This window comes from Tursiops truncatus, chromosome 10 (genome assembly GCF_011762595.2).
Source record: "Tursiops truncatus isolate mTurTru1 chromosome 10, mTurTru1.mat.Y, whole genome shotgun sequence".
NCBI lineage: Eukaryota > Metazoa > Chordata > Mammalia > Artiodactyla > Delphinidae > Tursiops > Tursiops truncatus.
The window spans coordinates 62,874,857-62,893,648 of record NC_047043.1 but is presented as its reverse complement, the minus strand read 5'-3'; the positions used below and the strand labels follow the sequence as shown (position 1 = coordinate 62,893,648).

At 38.2% G+C, this 18,792-nt stretch overlaps 1 protein-coding gene across 4 annotated transcripts in view; it reads left to right on the top strand.

Annotated features, from left to right (window-relative positions):
- The window catches only part of SMARCC1 (SWI/SNF related BAF chromatin remodeling complex subunit C1), a 181,464-nt gene that overhangs the window by 104,991 nt on the left and 57,681 nt on the right, over window positions 1–18,792 (top strand). For all 4 annotated transcript variants that reach the window (XM_073811103.1, XM_073811102.1, XM_019946825.2 and 1 more), the window contains 2 exons: window positions 6,887–7,145; window positions 8,364–8,525. In XM_073811103.1, coding sequence (XP_073667204.1) covers window positions 6,887–7,145; window positions 8,364–8,525 — 421 coding nt within the window. The remainder of the gene's footprint in view (window positions 1–6,886; window positions 7,146–8,363; window positions 8,526–18,792) is intronic.

Genomic DNA, 18,792 nt, shown 5'->3' with positions numbered 1-18,792 from the left:
ACAAGAGAAGCCACCGCAATGAGAAGCTGCGCACCACAACGAAGAGTAGCCCCCGCTCGCCACAACCAGAGAAAAGCCCGCGTGTAGCAATGAAGACCCAACGCAGTCATAAATAAAAAAATAAAAAAAAAAAGAACACGCTTTCATGGCAGATAAGTATTTTTCACAATTGTAATTTTCACTTAATCATTGGCAACAAACACCATCAGTTTTCCTTGGAGTGACTTTTTTTTTTTTTAAGTCTTTATTGAATTCGTTACAACACTGCCTTTGTTTTATGTTTTGGTTTTTTGGCTGCGAGGCATGTGGGATCTTAGCTCCCCGACCAGGGATCAAACCCATGCCCCCTGCATTGGAAGGCAAAGTCTTAACAACTGGACTGCCAGGGAAGGGAAGTCCCTGGAGTGACATTTTTGAGAATCATTGTTTATTTTTGAGAAAATGTCTGCCAGATATCTGTGTCTGTAAAACCGTGGTGTGGTAGCAATTCATTCTAGTGATGATGTTCAGTGAAAAGAGTGGCTACTTGAAACTCAATCACAAGTGCTTTTCTTTTAGACAGCCGTCATGCTTTGAAAGTTGATATTTAGTCTTCTTGTGTACCTCCCATTTCATAATACTGAAGATTAAAAACACATGGGTTAAGATATTTAGATTCAATAAAATTAATTTTTACTGTTTCATCAAGGAAAAGTTTAAGTAAAGTTGGCTTATTTTGCTTCTGCAAGTGTGCAGCACTGAAGAATAAAATGACAGGACAGTATGGTGCCACTGCCTTGATTCATACTAAGGGGTCATACTAATTGCTTTTGCACCATTGAGCAAATGTCAACGTAATGAACAGACAGTAAGGTCCTAGTATTATTCTGAAAATGATTTTGATCTTTCAGTTCCTGTGAAAGGGTCTGGTGCTCCATGAGTATCCAGACTACACATTAGGATACTTTGGGCCTGGTGATGGCTCACGTTTCTGCATTGCTTTAATTTGATTTTGAGTTGTTCCCACAGTTGTGGTTCATTAAGAAGTTTTAGTGGTGTATTAACTCTTTCCTTTTCTTTTTTACACCCCTCTTCTACTTTTCCTTATTCTCTTAGTCTCTCTCTCTCTGTGTCTCTCTGGATCAAAATTCAAAAATATTTGTTCTTTTTGAGGTTTTTTTTTTTTTTTTTTTTGTGGTACGCAGGCCTCTCACTGTTGTGGCCTCTCCCATTGTGGAGCACAGGCTCTGGATGCGCAGGCCCAGTGGCCATGGCTCATGGGCCCAGACGCTCTGCGGCATGTGGGATCTTCCCGGACCGGGGCACGAACCCACATCCCCTGCATCGGCAGGCGGACTCTCAACCACTGCGCCACCAGGGAAGCCCTCTTTCTGAGTTTTTACCACTATTTTAATTTATTCTTATCTGTCCATTGAGTATCAGTGATATGCAAAGAGCTTATTTTCTGAGCTCCTTTTTATTTATTTCAACGCTGTCTTCTCTAGCCATATGTGCTATGGATGTTAATTTTAAAGTTCTCAGTATTTGTGGGGGAATGTATGGGATATGCATTTGTATTGCTTGTTTAGAATCTGTGGGCTCTAGGGAGAAATTAAATTGTGCAACACTACCTGAAACAGGCTCCTGTCAGTCAGCTCTTTTCCTTGCTGCATATTGATAGTCAAAATTTTCTCCTCCGCTACATTAAGATTCGTGGATAGTAAATACAGAGTGAGGTCAGAATGGTGAAGCTACTGTTTAACCTGAGCATATTCAAGAAAACCACAGTATCCCCACACAATAGTGCATTTTCTCTCCTGCAGGTGGAACCTGTGCAGTGGTTGATTTTTCTTTTAAACATGCTGTTGAATCAACAGGTGTTGTCTGTGCTTACACAAAGAGAAATAAAAGGCTTCCCAACAGCATTGTTTACCATTAACACCTTCTGTTTTTATAGTTTATTGGTAATTAATAGCTTAAGACTATGAAGTCAGAAGAAAAATTTTTAATCGATTTATAACCAAAAACATGGTCAGTTTCTCCCTGATAAATCTGGAAGATTCATTAGGGTTTATTGTTGTCTGCCTACCCCTACCCTTGCCAAAATCATACCATTTTATCGGACAAGTGTATCACACAGGCAGCTTCCCAAATATTTAGGATTATTCTTGAGACCACCACTTTTTTTTATTTTTAACCTATCCCATGCTTCGCTTTTTTTTTTTTTTAACTTCTTTTTTGGAGTATAATTGCTTTACAATGGTGTGTTAGTTTCTGCTTTATAACAAAGTGAATCAGTTATACATATACGTATGTCCCCATATCTCTTCCCTCTTGTGTCTCCCTCCCTCCCACCCTCCCTATCCCACCCCTCTAGGTGGACACAAAGCACCGAGCTGATCTCCCTGTGCTATGCGGCTACTTCCCACTAGTTATCTATTTTACGTTTGGTAGTGTATATATGTCCATGCCACTCTCTCACTTTGTCCCAGCTTACCCTTCCCCTCCCCATATCCTCAAGTCCATTCTCTAGTAGGTCTGTGTCTTTATTCCCATCTTGCCCCTAGGTTCTTCATGACCTTTTTTTTTTTTTTTTTTTTAGATTCCATATATATGTGTTAGCATACGGTATTTGTTTTTCTCTTTCTGACTTACTTCACTCTGTATGACAGACTCTAGGTCCATCCATCTCACTACAAATAACTCAATTTCGTTTCTTTTTATGGCTGAGTAATATTCCATTGTATGGAATATTCCATTGTGTATTTGTGCCACACCTTTCTTTTTATGGCTGAGTAATATTCCATTGTATGTATGTGCCACATCTTCTTTATCCTTTCATCTGTTGATGGACACTTAGGTTGCTTCCATGTCCTGGCTATTGTAAATAGAGCTGCAGTGAACATTATAGTACATGACTCTTTGAATTATGGTTTTCTCAGGGTATATGCCCAGTAGTGGGATTGTTGGGTCGTATGGTAGTTCTATTTTTAGTTTTTTAAGGAACTTCCATACTGTTCTCCATAGTGGCTGTATCAATTTACATTCCCACCAACAGTACAACAGTTCACTTTTATTTAAAAATACTTTATTTGATATGGTTTCTTATCAAAGCACAGTTATTGTATGGAATGCTGCAGGTTATTGTTTTTGGTTGTGTTCAGTTTATTGTGTTCCTACAAATATTGGGGGCATAATTTCAATTTTGCAAATAACTAAAGTGGAATCTATTCATTGGACAAATGAATGCAGTTTGAAAAAGATCTTTAATTGGTAGACATGCATAAGATCAAGAAGATGGAGTCATGTTTGAGTAAGATTTCATTTGTAAAATGTGTGAGGAATTTCAGGTATTTCACCTGAAAATGCATCATCAGTATAAGAAGCCACAAAATGCATCATCAGTATAAGAAGTCCTTACAGCAGTTTGAAATGGCATTGATAGAATCAGGGTGCCAGAAAGAAGAAATAGCACCATTCTATTCCATAGTGACTAAGGGGATTTTTAAAAAGAGGCTTTCACGATTTCTTTTAAGTCCGCAACTGATTACAGTATTCTTCCTGGTCATTTATCATTGTCCCTGGCTTTGAAATTGAGAAAACTTGAATCTGTGAGCTTGTTGGTTCTACCTGGTTAACTTGTCTTTCTCATGCCTGCTTTGCTTTCTCATGCTTTGTATTAAATAATTAATGGCCATAAAATCTTGCACCTACAAAGAAAATCCATGATATGTATTAATATTTGTTTATCCGTAGATGGGTTTCTCATTTTATACTGGCCAGATTATAGAAACAATAGCATTAGAAGGTATTCAGTAAGCAGCCTCAAAGATTTTTCTCACAGTGTGCATGCACTTGACCTACTTTGCCTTGATATGCAACCCAGGAAATATTTTTTCCTGTGTAATTTTATTTATTTTTTATTGAAATACAGCTTATTTACAATATTGTGTTAGTTTCAGGTATACAGCAAAGTGATTGTGATTCAGTTACATATATAATTTTTCAGATTATTTTTATTACAAGACATTAAATATAGTTCCCTATTCTATACAGTAAATCTTTGTTGCTTATCTTCCTGTGTAATTTTGAATTACACTTTAGATGAGTATGTCTTCCAGTAAAAAAAAAAAAAAATTGTCTTGAAGAAAGCCTTTTTTTTAAAATACAGGGGGGTTTTGTTTGGTTGGTTGGTTGTTTGGTTGGTTGGTTTTTTGGCCTTGCCGCTTGGCTTGCAGGATCTTAGTTCCCCGATCAGGGATTGAACCTGGGTCCCTGGCAGTGGAAGTGAAGAGTCCTAACCACTGGACCGCCAGGGAATTCCCCAGGTTGTTTTTTTGATGCTTGGAGCCATGCAAAAGTCAGATTCCTTTCCTTCTTTAGTCCAGTTACCTGTGGTTAAATTGAGCACATTTTATTGGGTACTATGTTTCAGGCACTGTGGCAGATGCTGTAGATTGAGATGGCTAGGCCATAGTCTCTAGAGTTAAGGAATTCATAGTCTAGTCTGTGACAGAAACCGATTAAAACACAATTAGAGATATGACTGGAGCATGAGAGGTACAGAGGAGTGGCTGCGCATCTGGGCTGGGTGGATGAGATATAATGGACAGCTTCCTGGAGTGGGGTGCTGGTGTTGGTTCTAGTACATGATATTTCCAGTGCAGAACAAACTGTACATAGGCACAGTACTTAGGAACAGTGTTGTGAGATCTGGGTATTTTTGGAGCATTAAAGAGTACGGAGGTGAGGGGGAAGAAGTAGCTGATACCTGGTCATGTTTGGCCTTAATTCCGTAAGATAATGATGAACACTGAAATAGTTTCAGGCAGGAGAGAGATCGTGTCCTGTATCAAACATACTTCGCTCTAGCAACAGGAAGAAGGATGAATTTAAGGGTAGAGAGACAGGCAATTCTAAGAATCCAAGTAAGCAGTGGTGAAGACCCCAGTGATGACAGGAGGAATGAAAGTGTTTTGTAGTGTAAAATGTCTCCTAATAACTTTTCTCTATATGTCACCCTTCTCCTTCCTGGCCAGTTGGTCACCATGTCGTTTTGAAAACATCTCTTCAGTCTGCCCCTCTTATATAATGCCAGTGCCCAGGCTCAGAACTTGACTGTTGCTCAGCCTTGTGCTCTGGCTTGAATTTTGCATGACAGTTCCTTAGCTTTATTCTGGGAAAAAACCTTCCTGAACTTTTTTTCTCTGGCTGAAGGAAAATGAATAAAGAAAGAAACTTTTAAAAATAAGTTTGTTTGAAAAGGTTATGCTAGAACATGTCAAGAAAATCTCTACCCAGAATCAGAAACTTACGAGTCTCAGTTGTATGTTTCGGGCCCCAGGGACCCTCATGAGCTAGATTGATACTTGTTTTTTGTTACAATCTGCGTCTTTTTTCTAAAGTAATTCCTTTTAGAACTACCCAAAGCCACAGACTGTCCAGAGGATACCCAGAATTAGCCTTGTTTTTCAAGGGATTTAATGAGTAAGGTGATTTGTTGGCTTGGGTTTTTGAGGAGTCCTGTACCACTCCAGTGAGAAAGAAAGCCTGGAGCAGCAGTTGGAGTCCAGATTTAAGAATTCACTGAGGTGGGACTTCCCTGGCAGTCCAGTTGTTAAGACTCCATATTTCCAGTGCAGGGGGTGTGGATTCGATCCCTGTTCAAGGAACCAAGATCCCGCATGCCTCATGGCATGGCCAAAAAATAAAATTAAAGTAAAAAATTAAAAAAGAATTCACTGAGGCAATAAACACGGAGAGAACCATCATCATGGTGAACTCATCTTAACACAGTATTAGCAAATGAGGCTCTACAGTAGGGTTTTTAGCCACGCTACTATTAACATTTTGGACCAGATAGCTTTTTTGTTGTGGGGTCTCTTATGTGCATTGTAGAATTTTTAACAGCATCCACGGCCTCTACCCACTAGGTGCCAGTAGCACCTCTCCAATTGTGTCAACCCAGAATGTCTCCAGCCACTGCCAATTGTCCCTAAGGAGACACAGTTGCCCCTGGTGGAGAGTCATGGCTGTAGATAGAACCATGTGAGAGTAGTAACTTTGGTAGCTACAGTAGCTCCCCAAGAGATTCTTTTACCCAATTCATTCCTTGAATTTCTCAGCACCACCTATTTGTGGCTTCCTTCATACTGTTCTATCTCCCTCCCCCTTGGAGACTGCTTTTCTTGTTTTTGTTGGAGTTTTTCAGCATTTTCTCTGAAAAGTTAAAAATTTTTAAACTAGAAATGTGTGTGCTCTATGAATTTTAGCATCAGTTTTGTAATTTTTAACAAAAAAGTTTGAATGGGATTGCATTGAATCTGTAGTTCAATTTGGAGAGAATTGACATCTTAACAATATTGAGACTTCTAATGAATGAACACAGCATATCTCTTCATTTATTTAGGTCTTTGATTTCTCAGCATGTTTTATTTTTTCCAGCATATTGGTCTTACACATTCTTCATTATATTTTTTCCTAAGTATTTCATTTTTGTGCTATTTTAAATACTTTTTTCCAATTAAAAAATTTTCATTGCTAGTATATATGGAAATATAATTGAGTTTTTCTATTATCCTTTTAACTGATGACCTTGCTAAACTTTTTAGTTTAATACCTTTTTTTGTAGATTCTGTAGGATTTCCTATATAAGCAATCATGTGTGTATTAATAAAAACCAGTTGTTCTTCCTTTGTAATATGCATGCCTTTTATTTATTTTTCTTGACTGATTGAGAATTTAATATAATAATGAAAGCAATCATAGCTACCTATTTTCTTATGAACAGTATAACCATTTTCATTACTGTTTTTAAAGTCTGTCTAAAGAACAGTCACAGGCTTCTGATGTCATTAAATACTTCCTTGTTACCGGATATTAAAGCTCCTGTTTTTTTCCATTATAGGCTCTGGAGATGTATAAGGATGACTGGAACAAAGTGTCGGAACACGTTGGAAGTCGCACACAGGATGAATGCATCCTCCACTTTTTGAGGCTTCCCATTGAGGACCCATACCTTGAGAATTCTGATGCTTCCCTGGGGCCCCTGGCCTACCAGCCTGTCCCCTTCAGTCAGTCAGGAAACCCAGTCATGAGCACTGTTGCTTTTTTGGCATCTGTGGTGGATCCTCGTGTGGCATCTGCTGCAGCCAGAGCAGCTTTGGGTATGAACTTTCTTAAGCCATCTCACCAGAGTAACAATTTCAGATAATGGTTTAATACTTCCTTTCATGCTAATTTTATCTCAGATTTAAGTGTTATCGGCTGTTATATTCATTTCAGTTATGTAAATAACAAAAAAAAATCGGATATTACCCCTTGAAGATACCATGTTGTATTTGAAGTATTATAACATTTTAAACTAAAACACTTAAAATATAATAATTTTCAAACTAAGAGCATTTATTAAGAATTCAGGGGTTCCCTGGTGGCGCAGTGATTGAGAATCTGCCTGCTAATGCAGGGGACACGGATTCGAGCCCTGGTCTGGGAGGATCCCACATGCCACGGAGCAACTAGGTCCGTGAGCCACAACTACTGAGCCTGCGCGTCTGGAGCCTGTGCTCCGCAACAAGAGAGGCCGCGATAGTGAGAGGCCCACGCACTGTGATGAAGAGTGGCCCCCGCTTGCCGCAACTAGAGAAAGCCCTCGCACAGAAACAAAGACCCAACACAGCAAAAATTAATTAATTAATTAATAAACTCCTACCCCGAACATCTTCTAAAAAAAAAAAAAAAAGAATTTAGAGGGACAAAACAGGTTTTTAATGGTATGTTTTGTGATTCATTCAGAATTTTATATAATTGGCAAAAAGGAGTCATTTAACATTCTTGGATTACAATAATTCTTCTTAGAATTTTCTCATACCATAGAACTCTTTCTTGATTTTCTGGTTGTTTTATCCTTATTGTTATCTTGATTAAAATCTAGCCAGCAGAGTTAGATGAAATTTGGGCAGCAATTTTTTATTTTTTTTTAAATATATTTAGTTTTGGCCGCACCTTGTGGCATGCGGGATCTTAGTTCCTCGACCAGGGATCGAACCAAGGCCCCCTGCAGTGGAAGCGTGGAGTCTTAACCACTGGACCACCAGGGAAGTCCCTGGATAGCAGTTTTGATTGTTACTAATAGAAATTTAAAGATCTCCTGTTTATATAGTAAGATGCTGTGACATGTAAGGTAAAACATAGAGTCACAGAATTTCGTTACTGTACATGTTTATCTCCTTTGGCCCTCTTGATTTGCTGGGGTAGATCAGATCGAGTCTCCAGAAAGGTCACTAGGTTACACACGATACACTAATGTGTCATATTATCTAGTTTACATTGAAGCAAATATTTATGCAAAACCAGATCACTGTTCCATTTTTCTTCTTAAACAGAAGAGTTTTCTCGAGTCCGGGAGGAGGTACCACTGGAATTGGTGGAAGCTCACGTCAAAAAAGTACAAGAAGCAGCACGAGCCTCTGGGAAAGTGGATCCCTCCTATGGTTTGGAGAGCAGCTGCATTGCAGGCACAGGGCCAGATGAGCCAGAGAAGCTTGGTGAGTCACTGCTGCCCCCAAGAACAGGGATAATAGGTGTTGTATTTTCCTATCAGCTTGCTAGAATAATTGGGTCTGCTTGCACTTAAGAGTGAGTACAATGATCAAAAGAAACTTGCATCGTAAAAAATTAATGTATTTTTTTTATCTCTTCCTTTTATGATAGAATTTTTAAAATTGTCTGATAACCGTTTTTGTTTTCGTTTTATGTTTGGCTGTGTTGGGTCTTCGTTGCTGCGTGCAGGCTTTCTCTCGTTGTGGCGAGTGGAGGCTACTCTTCATTGTGGCATGCGGGCTTCTCATTGCGGTGGCTTCTCTTGTTGCGGAGCGTGGGCTCTAGGTGCACAGGCTTCAGTAGTTGCAGCACGCGGGCCCTAGAGCGTGCGGGCTTCAGTAGTTGTGTGTGGGCTCAGTAGTTGTGCCTTGCGGGCTCTAGAATGCAGGCTCAGTAGTTGTGGTGCACGGGCTTAGTTGCTCCACGACATGTGACCTTTTCCCGAACCAGGGATCGAACCCACGTTCCCTGCATTGGCAGACGGATTCTTAACCACTGTGCCACCAGGGAAGTCCCCTCATAACTGTTAATAATATCACAGTTGTGAGGTATCTGATGCCTGTTTTTAGATCTAGGTTTTGAGCGTATAGACATAAGAATTCAGAAAGAGGACTTTTGTGGTTATTTTAATTTATATGTTGCTGAGTAGATTTAAGTTTATTGTTGTTTTGGGTGATTTTTAAATTGAAATAAAATTCATATAAAATGCTTCATTTTAATCACTTAAATGTATATAATCCAGTGGCTTCTAGTAAATTCACAGTATTGTTCATTCATTACCACTATCTAATTCCAGAACATTTTTGTCACCCCAAAAGAAAAACCCCATACCAATTAAGCAGTCACTTCCCATTTTTTCTCTCCTTAGCTCTGTTGACCATTACTCCGCTTTCTGTCTCTATGGATTTGCCTATTCTGGATATTTCCTATAAATGAAAATCATACTATGTGTGGCCTTTTGTGTCTGACTTCTTTCAGGTAGCATAGTGTTTTCAAAGTTCATCCATGGTATAGTGTAATTCAGTACTATGCTGAATAATATACTTGGGTGGATATACCACATTTTACTAATCTGTTAATCAGTTTATGGATATTTGTATTGTTTCCACTTTTTCATACTTTTGAATAATGCTGTTATGAACATTCATGTACAGGTTACTTGGTGATTTTCTGCTTCTTGGGTATGTAGCAGTGGAACTACTGGATCATGTGGTAATTCTTTATTTAACTTTTTGAGGAACTATCCAGCTGTTTTCACAGTGGTTTTACCATTTTGTTTCCACTAGGAATGTATGAAGGTTCCGATTTCTCCACATCCTTGCCAACACTTGTTTTCCCCTTCCCTTTTTAAAAAAAATACCCAGCCTGTGTGTGTGTGAAGTGGTATCTTATTGTGATTTTTTATTTGCATTCAGTTTGGGGAGTATTGCTATCTCAACAGTGTTAAGTTTTTCAAGCAATGAACATCAGATGTCATTCCATTTATTTTAGGCCTTTAATTTCTTTAAGCAATGTTTTGAAGTTTTTAGTCTTGTATTTCCTTTGTTAAATCTTTTCCTTTGTATTTTATTCTTTTGAATGTTGTAAATGAAATTGTTTTTCTGATCTTAAGGAGAAAGCTTTTAGCATTTTATCGTTAGTATGATGTTATATGTTCGATTTTCATAGACGCCTTTTATCAACTTTCGAAAGTTCCCTTCTGTTTCTATTTTGTTGAGTGTGTTTTTTTGGTTTTTTTTTTTGCAGTACGCGGGCCTCTCACTGTTGTGGCCTCTCCCGTTGCGGAGCACAGGCTCCGGACGTGCAGGCTCAGCGGCCATGGCTCACGGGCCTAGCCGCTCCGTGGCATGTGGGCTCTTCCCGGACCAGGGCACGAACCCGTGTCCCCTGCATCGGCAGGTGGACTCTCAACCACTGCGCTACCAGGGAAGCCCCTGTTGAGTGTTTTTATCATGAAAGGATGTTGGATTTCATCAGCTGCTGGGTTTTTTTTGTTTGTTTTGTTTTTGCTGCACGCACGGTATGCGGAATCTTAGTTCCCTGACCAGGGATGGAACCCGTGCCCCTTGCAGTGGAAGCGCAGAGTCTTAACCAGTGAACCACCAGGGAAGTTCTCATCAGCAGCTTTTAATGTATCAATTGAGATGATTGTGTGGTATTTTTACTTTATTCCATAAGTAAATATTTATGTGTTTCATATTAATTGAGTCTCACCTGTTAAACCACCTTTGCATTTCTGCGATAAATCCCACTTGATCAATGTGACTAATCCATTTAATATTCTATTAGATTAGGTTTGCTAGTATTATATTAAAGATTTTTGCATCTATAGTCATAAGGGATATTGGTTAGTACTTTTTATTTCTTGTGATATCTTTGTCTGGTTTTGGTATCAGGGTAATACTAACTTCTAAGAATGCTTTAGAAATTGTTCTAACTTTTGGAAGAGTTAAAGAAGTATTGGTGTTTGTTCTTTAAATGTTTGATAGAACTTGTATGTGAATCCTTCAAGTCCTGTGCTCTTTTTTAATGTTTTTTTTTAATTGAAGTATAGTTGATTTACAATGTTGTGTTATTTTCTGCTGTACAGCAAAGTGATTCCATTATACATATATTATTTTTTTAATATTATTTTCCATTATGGTGTATCACAGGATATTGAACGTAGTTCTCTGTGCCATACAGTAGGACCCTGTTGTTTATCCATTCTGTATATAATAACTTACACCTGCTAACCCCAACCTCCCACTCCATCCCTCCCCCAATTCCCTCTCCCTTGGCAACCACAGGTGTGTTCCCTGTGTCCATGAATCTGTTGGTTTCATAGATAAAGTTCATTTGTTCATATTTTAGATTCCACATTATAAGTGATATCATATGGTATTTGTCTTTTTCTGACTTACTTCACTTAGTGTGATAATCTCTAGGTCCATCCATGTTGTTGCAAACGGCATTACTTCTTTTTTTTTTTACAGCTGAGTAGTATTTCATTGTATATATGTATCACATCTTCTTTATCCACTCAGCTGTCAGTGGACATTTAAGTTGTTTTCATGTCTTGGCTATTGTAAATAGTGATGCAATGAACGTTGGGGTGCACGTGCCTTTTCGAATTACGGTTTTCTCTGGATATATGCCCAGGAGTGAGATTGCTGGATCATATGGTAATTCTGTTTTTAGTTTTCTGAGGAACCGCCATACTGTTTAGTGGCTGTATTTAAAATGTTTTTTGACTACTGATAGAAAATCTGTTTACTTGCTATAGAAAGTCTATTTTTCTTTTTTTTTTTTTTTTGGCGGTACGTGGGCCTATCACTGCTGTGGCCTCTCCCGTTGCGGACCACAGGCTCAGCGGCCATGGCTCACGGGCCTAGCCACTCCGTGGCACGTGGGATCCTCCCAGACCGGGGCACGAACCCGTGTCCCCTGCATCGGCAGGCGGACTCTCAACCACTGCGCCACCAGGGAAGCCCTATTCTTTTTCTTCTTGAAACAGTTTTGGTAGTTTGTGTTTTTCTAGGAATTTGTAGATTATCAAATTTGTTCACCGCACACACAAGAATAAATCATAAAACCCTAAGTAGAAACAACTCAGGTATCCATCAACTGTATGGATAAGCAAAATGTGGTATACAATGGAATATTATTTGACCATAAAATGGAATGAAGTGTTAACATATGCCACATCATGGAGCAGCCTTGTAAACATTATGATAGGTGAAAGAAGCCAGTAAAAAGGACAATATAGTATGTAATTCCAATTATATCAAATGTCCTGAATAGGTAAATCTATAGAGACAGAAAGTATATTAATGATTGCTTAGGGTTGGGAGGAACAGGGGTAAAGGGGGATGATAGCTAAAGGGTATAGGTTTCCCTCTGAGGTGATGAAAATGTTCTGAAATTTACTGTGGTGATTGTTGTACATATCTGGAAAGATACTAAAATTCATTGAATTGTACTCATTTTGATGGGTTGATCATATGGTGAATTATATCTTGGTAAAGCTGTTTTTTTAAAAGTTCATAATGTTCTTTTATATTCCTTTAAAAAAATTATTTATTTTTGGTTGTGTTGGGTTTTCGTTGCAGCACGTAGGCTTTCTCTAGTTGTGGTGAGCGGGGGCTACTTTTCGTTGCAGTGCACGGGCTTCTCATTGCGGTGGCTTCTCTTGCTACAGAGCACGGGCTCTAGGCATGCAGGCTTCAGTAGTTGTGGTGTGCGGGCTCAGTAGTTGTGGCTCGCAGGCTCTAGAGCACAGGGTCAGTAGTTGTGGCGCACAGGCTTAGTTGCTCTGCGGCATGTGGGATCTTCCTGAACCAGGGCTCGAACCAGTGTCCCCTGCATTGGCGGGTGGATTCTTAATCACTGCGCTACCAGGGAAGGCCCTATATTCCTTTTTATTTCTGTGAGGTTGGTAGTGTTTCCATTTTCATTCCTGATAATAGTAATTTGGTCCAGTTTTTTTTTCCTTCATCAGTCTAGAAAAAGGCTTGTCAATTTAATCTTTTCAGAGAACCCACTTTTGATTTCAGTGGTTCTCTGTATTGTTTTTCTATTCTCTTAATTTATCATCACTCTGATCTTTATTATTTCCTTCCTTCTCTTGCTTTTGGTTAAGTTTGCTCTTCTTTTAATAGTGCCTTAAGTTGGAAATTGGGATATTGATTTGAGATCTTTCGTCCTTATTAATGTAGATAACGTAGACTTTCATAGCTATATAAATATCCCTCTTTTTGCTGCATTCCGTAAGTCTTCATATGTTTTGTTTTTGTTTTCGTTCTTCTCAAAATATTTTGCAGTTTCCCTGGTGATTTCTTCTTTGACCCATTGGTTGTTTAAGAGTATGTTTTTTAAACCACTCAGTGGTCTTAAGCTATTGTAACACAAACTCTTAAAATGGAGAGGTTGATAGAAAATAGTTTCTTAAAAAAATAAAACAGCATGTTGTTTACTTGTACCAATTTGTGAATTTTTAAGATTTCCTTCTGTTATTAATTTCTAGTTTTATTCCATTTTATTCACAGAAGATAATTTGTGTGATTTCTATTTTTTAAATTTTATTAAGACTTGTTTTGTTGCTTAACATATTGTCTGTCCTGGTGAAAATATTCATGTTGTATTTTGCTATCATTGAATGGTGTCTTCTGTGTATGTTTGGTGTGGCTGGTCTGTAGTGTTGTTCAAGTTGTCTGCTTCTTTATCTTTTTTCCTAGTTGTTCCATCTTTTTTGAAATGTCTTGGAATCTCCAACCATTGTGGGTGGACTGTGTTCCTTTTTTCAATTCTGTCTGGTTTTGCTTCATATATTTTGAGACTGTGTTGTTCGTTGCATGTATGTTTATAATTGTTATATCTTTTTAATGGGTTGACCCTTTCATCATTATATAATACCTTTTTCTCTTGTAACATTTTTTGTTTAAAAGTTTGTTTTATCTGATGTCAACATACCACTCCAGCTGTCTTTTGGTTGCTGTGTTTTCATGGAAAAGCTCTGAGTTCATTACCTCTGAGTTTTCTCATCTGTAATAAGAGATGGTTAGATACTCTCTATAATGTGTCATTTAGCTATGCCAGTCTGTGATATTGGACAAATGATATTTTTGCTAATAAGGACTTCTATCTGTTTTTGTTTAATTGATCTTGAAGAGGAGTAGAATTTTAATAAAGTAGCTTCATAAACAGTACTTGACTTCTCAAACGGGAAGTGTTCGTATATAAGAGGGTAATTTTCACACTAAAATACAGTAAAAATACTGTTTTATATATAATTATCAGTAGTGTATTTCCAACGTTTCTTACGTTGTTCATTAATTTTTTTCATTCATCATGAAACAATTTCTGAAGAATAATTCAAGCTAAAGATTTATTGCTGTCATCTTGCCTAATAGTTACGACTTTGTATCAGTTGTATGAAATTTATACAACCTATGCTTCAGCTGCAGTGATTTTGTCTTTTTCGTTTATTCTTATAGGATAAAGATAATATGAAGTAAAAATTTAAATTGTCAGCCAGTATGCCACAGATGATACCATCTGAACTCCTGGTGCTCTATTCTAGGTGGTTTGAGTAGGTACCAGTAAGGTCTCTTCTAGCCTAAAATGTTATAGTTTCCATGAGTTTGCATAGGGCCTACCCCTGTTGTTTTCTCTACTTTCTTGAAAGTGTCAATCTAGCAGTTTCATTTTGCAGATAATGGAAACAGATTTTCAGATTAATCAAAGTTCTCACTCTAGTCTTCAGAACAAATTATTGACCTAACTGTTCTTGATATTGGTTACTAATCCAGAGTACCAAGGCTTTGAGTTAAAAAGTAATTTACAGTATCCACAGTATTTCTTAGTTTGAAAACTCACTTATTTTCCTTTCTTTAGATGGAGACTGAAATTAGCAAACCAAGCCACATTTCTGTTGCTCTTTGTTGATTCTGCACCATGAGGCAGTGCCCAGCTCACGCCAGGAAAACCTGGGTCTATTGAATGCCTGGGAAAGGTCTTACTTTCCTCAACTTTTTTTGTGTGTTTTTGGTTCATTTGTAGGGTCTTTTGGTTCCCTGTGGTCATGGAATTGAAAAGGGTTGGCAAAGCCTTCTTATTTCATTCAAAGAAGTTTCTGTACTCTGCAAAATCCGGGACATGGTTTTACATGTAAATCTGTTTTAAAAATTTTGGTAGATGATACCATAAAGGATTAGTGGTTAAGAAACAGGTTGAGAAGTTGGCCATTTCTAGTTTAGTGGGATTTAAAAGAGGACCAAAAAAAAAAAAAAAATCTAGCAACCTTAGTCCTGTGGGGCTAGATTTTCCTGATTCATTAGTGAATGTATGATTTGTAAAGCTTGGATCAGACTGCTGCAGGAAGCACTGGAGACTACAAAGGGTGATTCTTTGAATGGCATGAACAGTAAACTTCATTCGTAGGACCTGGAGGTGGCCTATCAGGTAAACCTTTCTGAAGTGCAGTGTATACTCACTAGTTGCAGCAATAGAATTTGGGTCCTTTTACCATTTAATAAGGGTTAAGGAAAATACCAGGCTAATATGAATATTTCTAAATGAGTTGTAGACAGAATTCTATAACTAATGCTGGCCTATTACAGTTAAAGTGATTTATATTGGGCTGTGACTAATAGAATAAATTAGGAAACAACAAATGGTGCTCCCTGTAGAACTGGCTCAGCAAAGTTGTAGTGGGGAGTCAATAGTATATCTCCTATCTTTCTGAACCACATTACAAGTTCAGAGTTCAAAGAAAGGAAGTATCAAATTTACATTTAAACTTACACTTTATATAACAAAATAGTGCCTTATTACATAGCACACAGATTTGAGATAGAATGATGTAGGTTTCCTTATCAAGGTAATATTCTGCCTGGGTGGTAGATTAATCATACTTTTTATTGTGATACTTAATTTACGGTTACACTAGTAACTTTTATGTATTAATGATGGTAAAATGATAATATGGGAAAAAATAAATAAGTTTCCTTACGAAATACAAGACTGGATTTCTCTCATTAGCCTATCTAACTTTTTATTGTGGATTTGGGGGGAAGTATTTGGTGAAATAAAAGTTAGTTAAGATAGGTGAACACTAGGTCTGAAACACCTTATTTTTCATTTATTAGGAGACTTCTCATGGGAATTATTTAGGGAAGTAAGTGTTACCAAAAGGAGTTTCTTTTTTTTTTAATGAATTGTTTTCTAATGCTGGTGCTGCTTTTTTTTTTTTTTTAAATCTTTGGCCGCATTGGGTCTTCATTGCTGCGCATGGGCTTTCTCTAGTTGCGGCAAGCAGGGGCTACTCTTCGTTGCGGTGTGCGGGCTTCTCATTGCAGTGGCTTCTCTTGTTGTGGAGCATGGGCTCTAGGTGCGCGGGCTTCAGTAGTTGCAACATGTGGGCTCAGTAGTTGTGGCTCACAGGCTCTAGAGTGCAGGCTCCATAGTTAATGGTGCTCAGCTTAGTTGCTCCACGGCATGTGGGATCTTCCCGGACAAGGGCTCGAACCCATGTCCCCTGCATTGGCAGGCAGATTCTTAACCACTGCACCACCAGGGAAGTCCCAGGAGTTTCTTTAGTTTAAGCGTCTTTTAACACTGTAATCATTGATTAGTATCTACTGATTTCTCTAAGTTTGTATTGTTTTTTGTTTGACCAGAGACCATTCTAGGAATCGAAAAAATAATACTGCTATTTGAGACCTTTTTTGTTTAACCTAAAAATATTATGAGATTTTATTTGCTTTCAGTTATAGGGGAAGGTGAGAGAAGTTAAGACCAAAGAAATGAAGAGAAGTTTTAAACATTGCTTAGAAGTCATCGGAAACCAACATTTCTTTCTCAATCCCCATGTTTGTCACACATTATATAGGAGTTTTCTGTTTCGTCATTTAAGGTTCTTTTCAGGACAACCCTTTGGAGAAAGTGGCATTGTTATTAAGTAGAAGCAAGGAAACTAAGGTGTTGGCAGGTTACATTGGCATGCTTGTTAAGAATGGGGTAAAATTTGAACCTAAATGTCTCTGACCCCAAAGCTCAACCTCTCTTCCCTGTAGCATGCTGACAGAAGTAAAATATGTAGGAATGTTTGTGTATTTTTCATTCATTGAACAAGGATCATTAAAGGTCTAATAGCTCCATTGTATGTATTACGTTATATACTATGACAAATGCAATAGGAAAAGACCCGGCCCTCCTGAAAACCTAGGCTCTGCGTAAAGAGACAGGCAAGAGTGACTGTGGCTGTTTCATCTATACAAGATTAAGTGCTGAGAAACTCACAGCAAAATTCAGTGTATGAGCCCATACCACATAACCATTCTTAGACAGGATATCAGTTGTTTTTTGTTTTTTGTGTTTTTTTTTGCGGTACGCGGGCCTCTCACTGTTGTGGCCTCTCCCATTGCGGAGCACAGGCTCCGGACGCACAGGCTCAGCGGCCATGGCTCATGGGCCCAGCCTCTCCACGGCATGTCGGCATGTGGGATCTTCCCGGACCGGGGCACGAACCCATGGGATATCAGTTTTAAGCTAAACTTTTTTTCCCCTTTTAACTGAGAGATAAATAAGACTGTAAATATATTGTGTTATCATGGCGTCTCACTGTGTTCTAGGTGCTAGGGTACTGGTAAACAAAGCCAACCAAAATACCTGCCCTTGTGGACTTTATATTTTATAGGTGGAAGATGGACAGGCGTCTGATATGTAAAACTTAGAATGTATAAATTAAATGTAAATATGTAGAAAGAGTGTGTTGGCTGGTAAGTGGCATGGTGAAAATAGAGCAGGGACCTGTCAATAAGAGTGAAGTGTGGGGAATTGCAGTTTTAAATGGTCAGGGAATGCATGTCTCACCAAGAAAGTGGCATTTGAGCAAAGATGTAAGTGGAAGGCAAGGAAGGGGGAACTGTGTAGACATCTAAGGTCAGAGGGTTCCAAGCATTGGGAGCAGCCAGTATACAGGCCGCTGGACAGGAGCTGCCTGGCATAGTTGAGGAATAGCAAGGAGAATCATGGGCAGGTAGCTGAATTGCAGAGTAGAGGAGGTCAAGGGAGATTATGAGGGGCCTTGTGGGCCATTGTAACATTTTAATGTTTACTCTGAGGTGGAGCCAAATGAGGGGTTTGAGCAGAAGAGTGTCAGGTCTGACCTATGTTTTTAAGTTTCATTCTACTAGGTTGAGAATAGACCCCATCTAGGAATTGTTAAATTTGATTTATTTTTCAAATAACGTACGTAATATATTTGAATATTAAAGATTTTTTAAAATTTTATCACTAAGCCTTTTATTAAAGAGCTTCATTAATTTTTTTTTTTAATTTGACCTGGAGACTAAACAAAATAGCCTTTCTGATAACCTGTTCACTTGTAGCCAAACATACTGAAATGTTGATAGGATAGCACAGTGAAATCTTGTATGCCTACCAGTTAGGTTCAATTTTGCCATTTTTACCTATCTAGGAATCTAATAAATAATTTTTATTTTATTATGATTTTGGTGAATTATTTCAAAGTAAGTTGTAGACATCATGATTCTTTGTACCCCCTAAATAATTCAGCATGTGTCTCCTAAGAATAAGAACATTTTCCTAAATAAAAATCATAACAGAATGACTCTCAGCCCCTTTTAGGTCATCAGCCCTTCCCCCAGAGAGTTGGAATGTATATGTATATTTAAGAACCTGTCAAGAGTCTGTCAGATACTTATTATT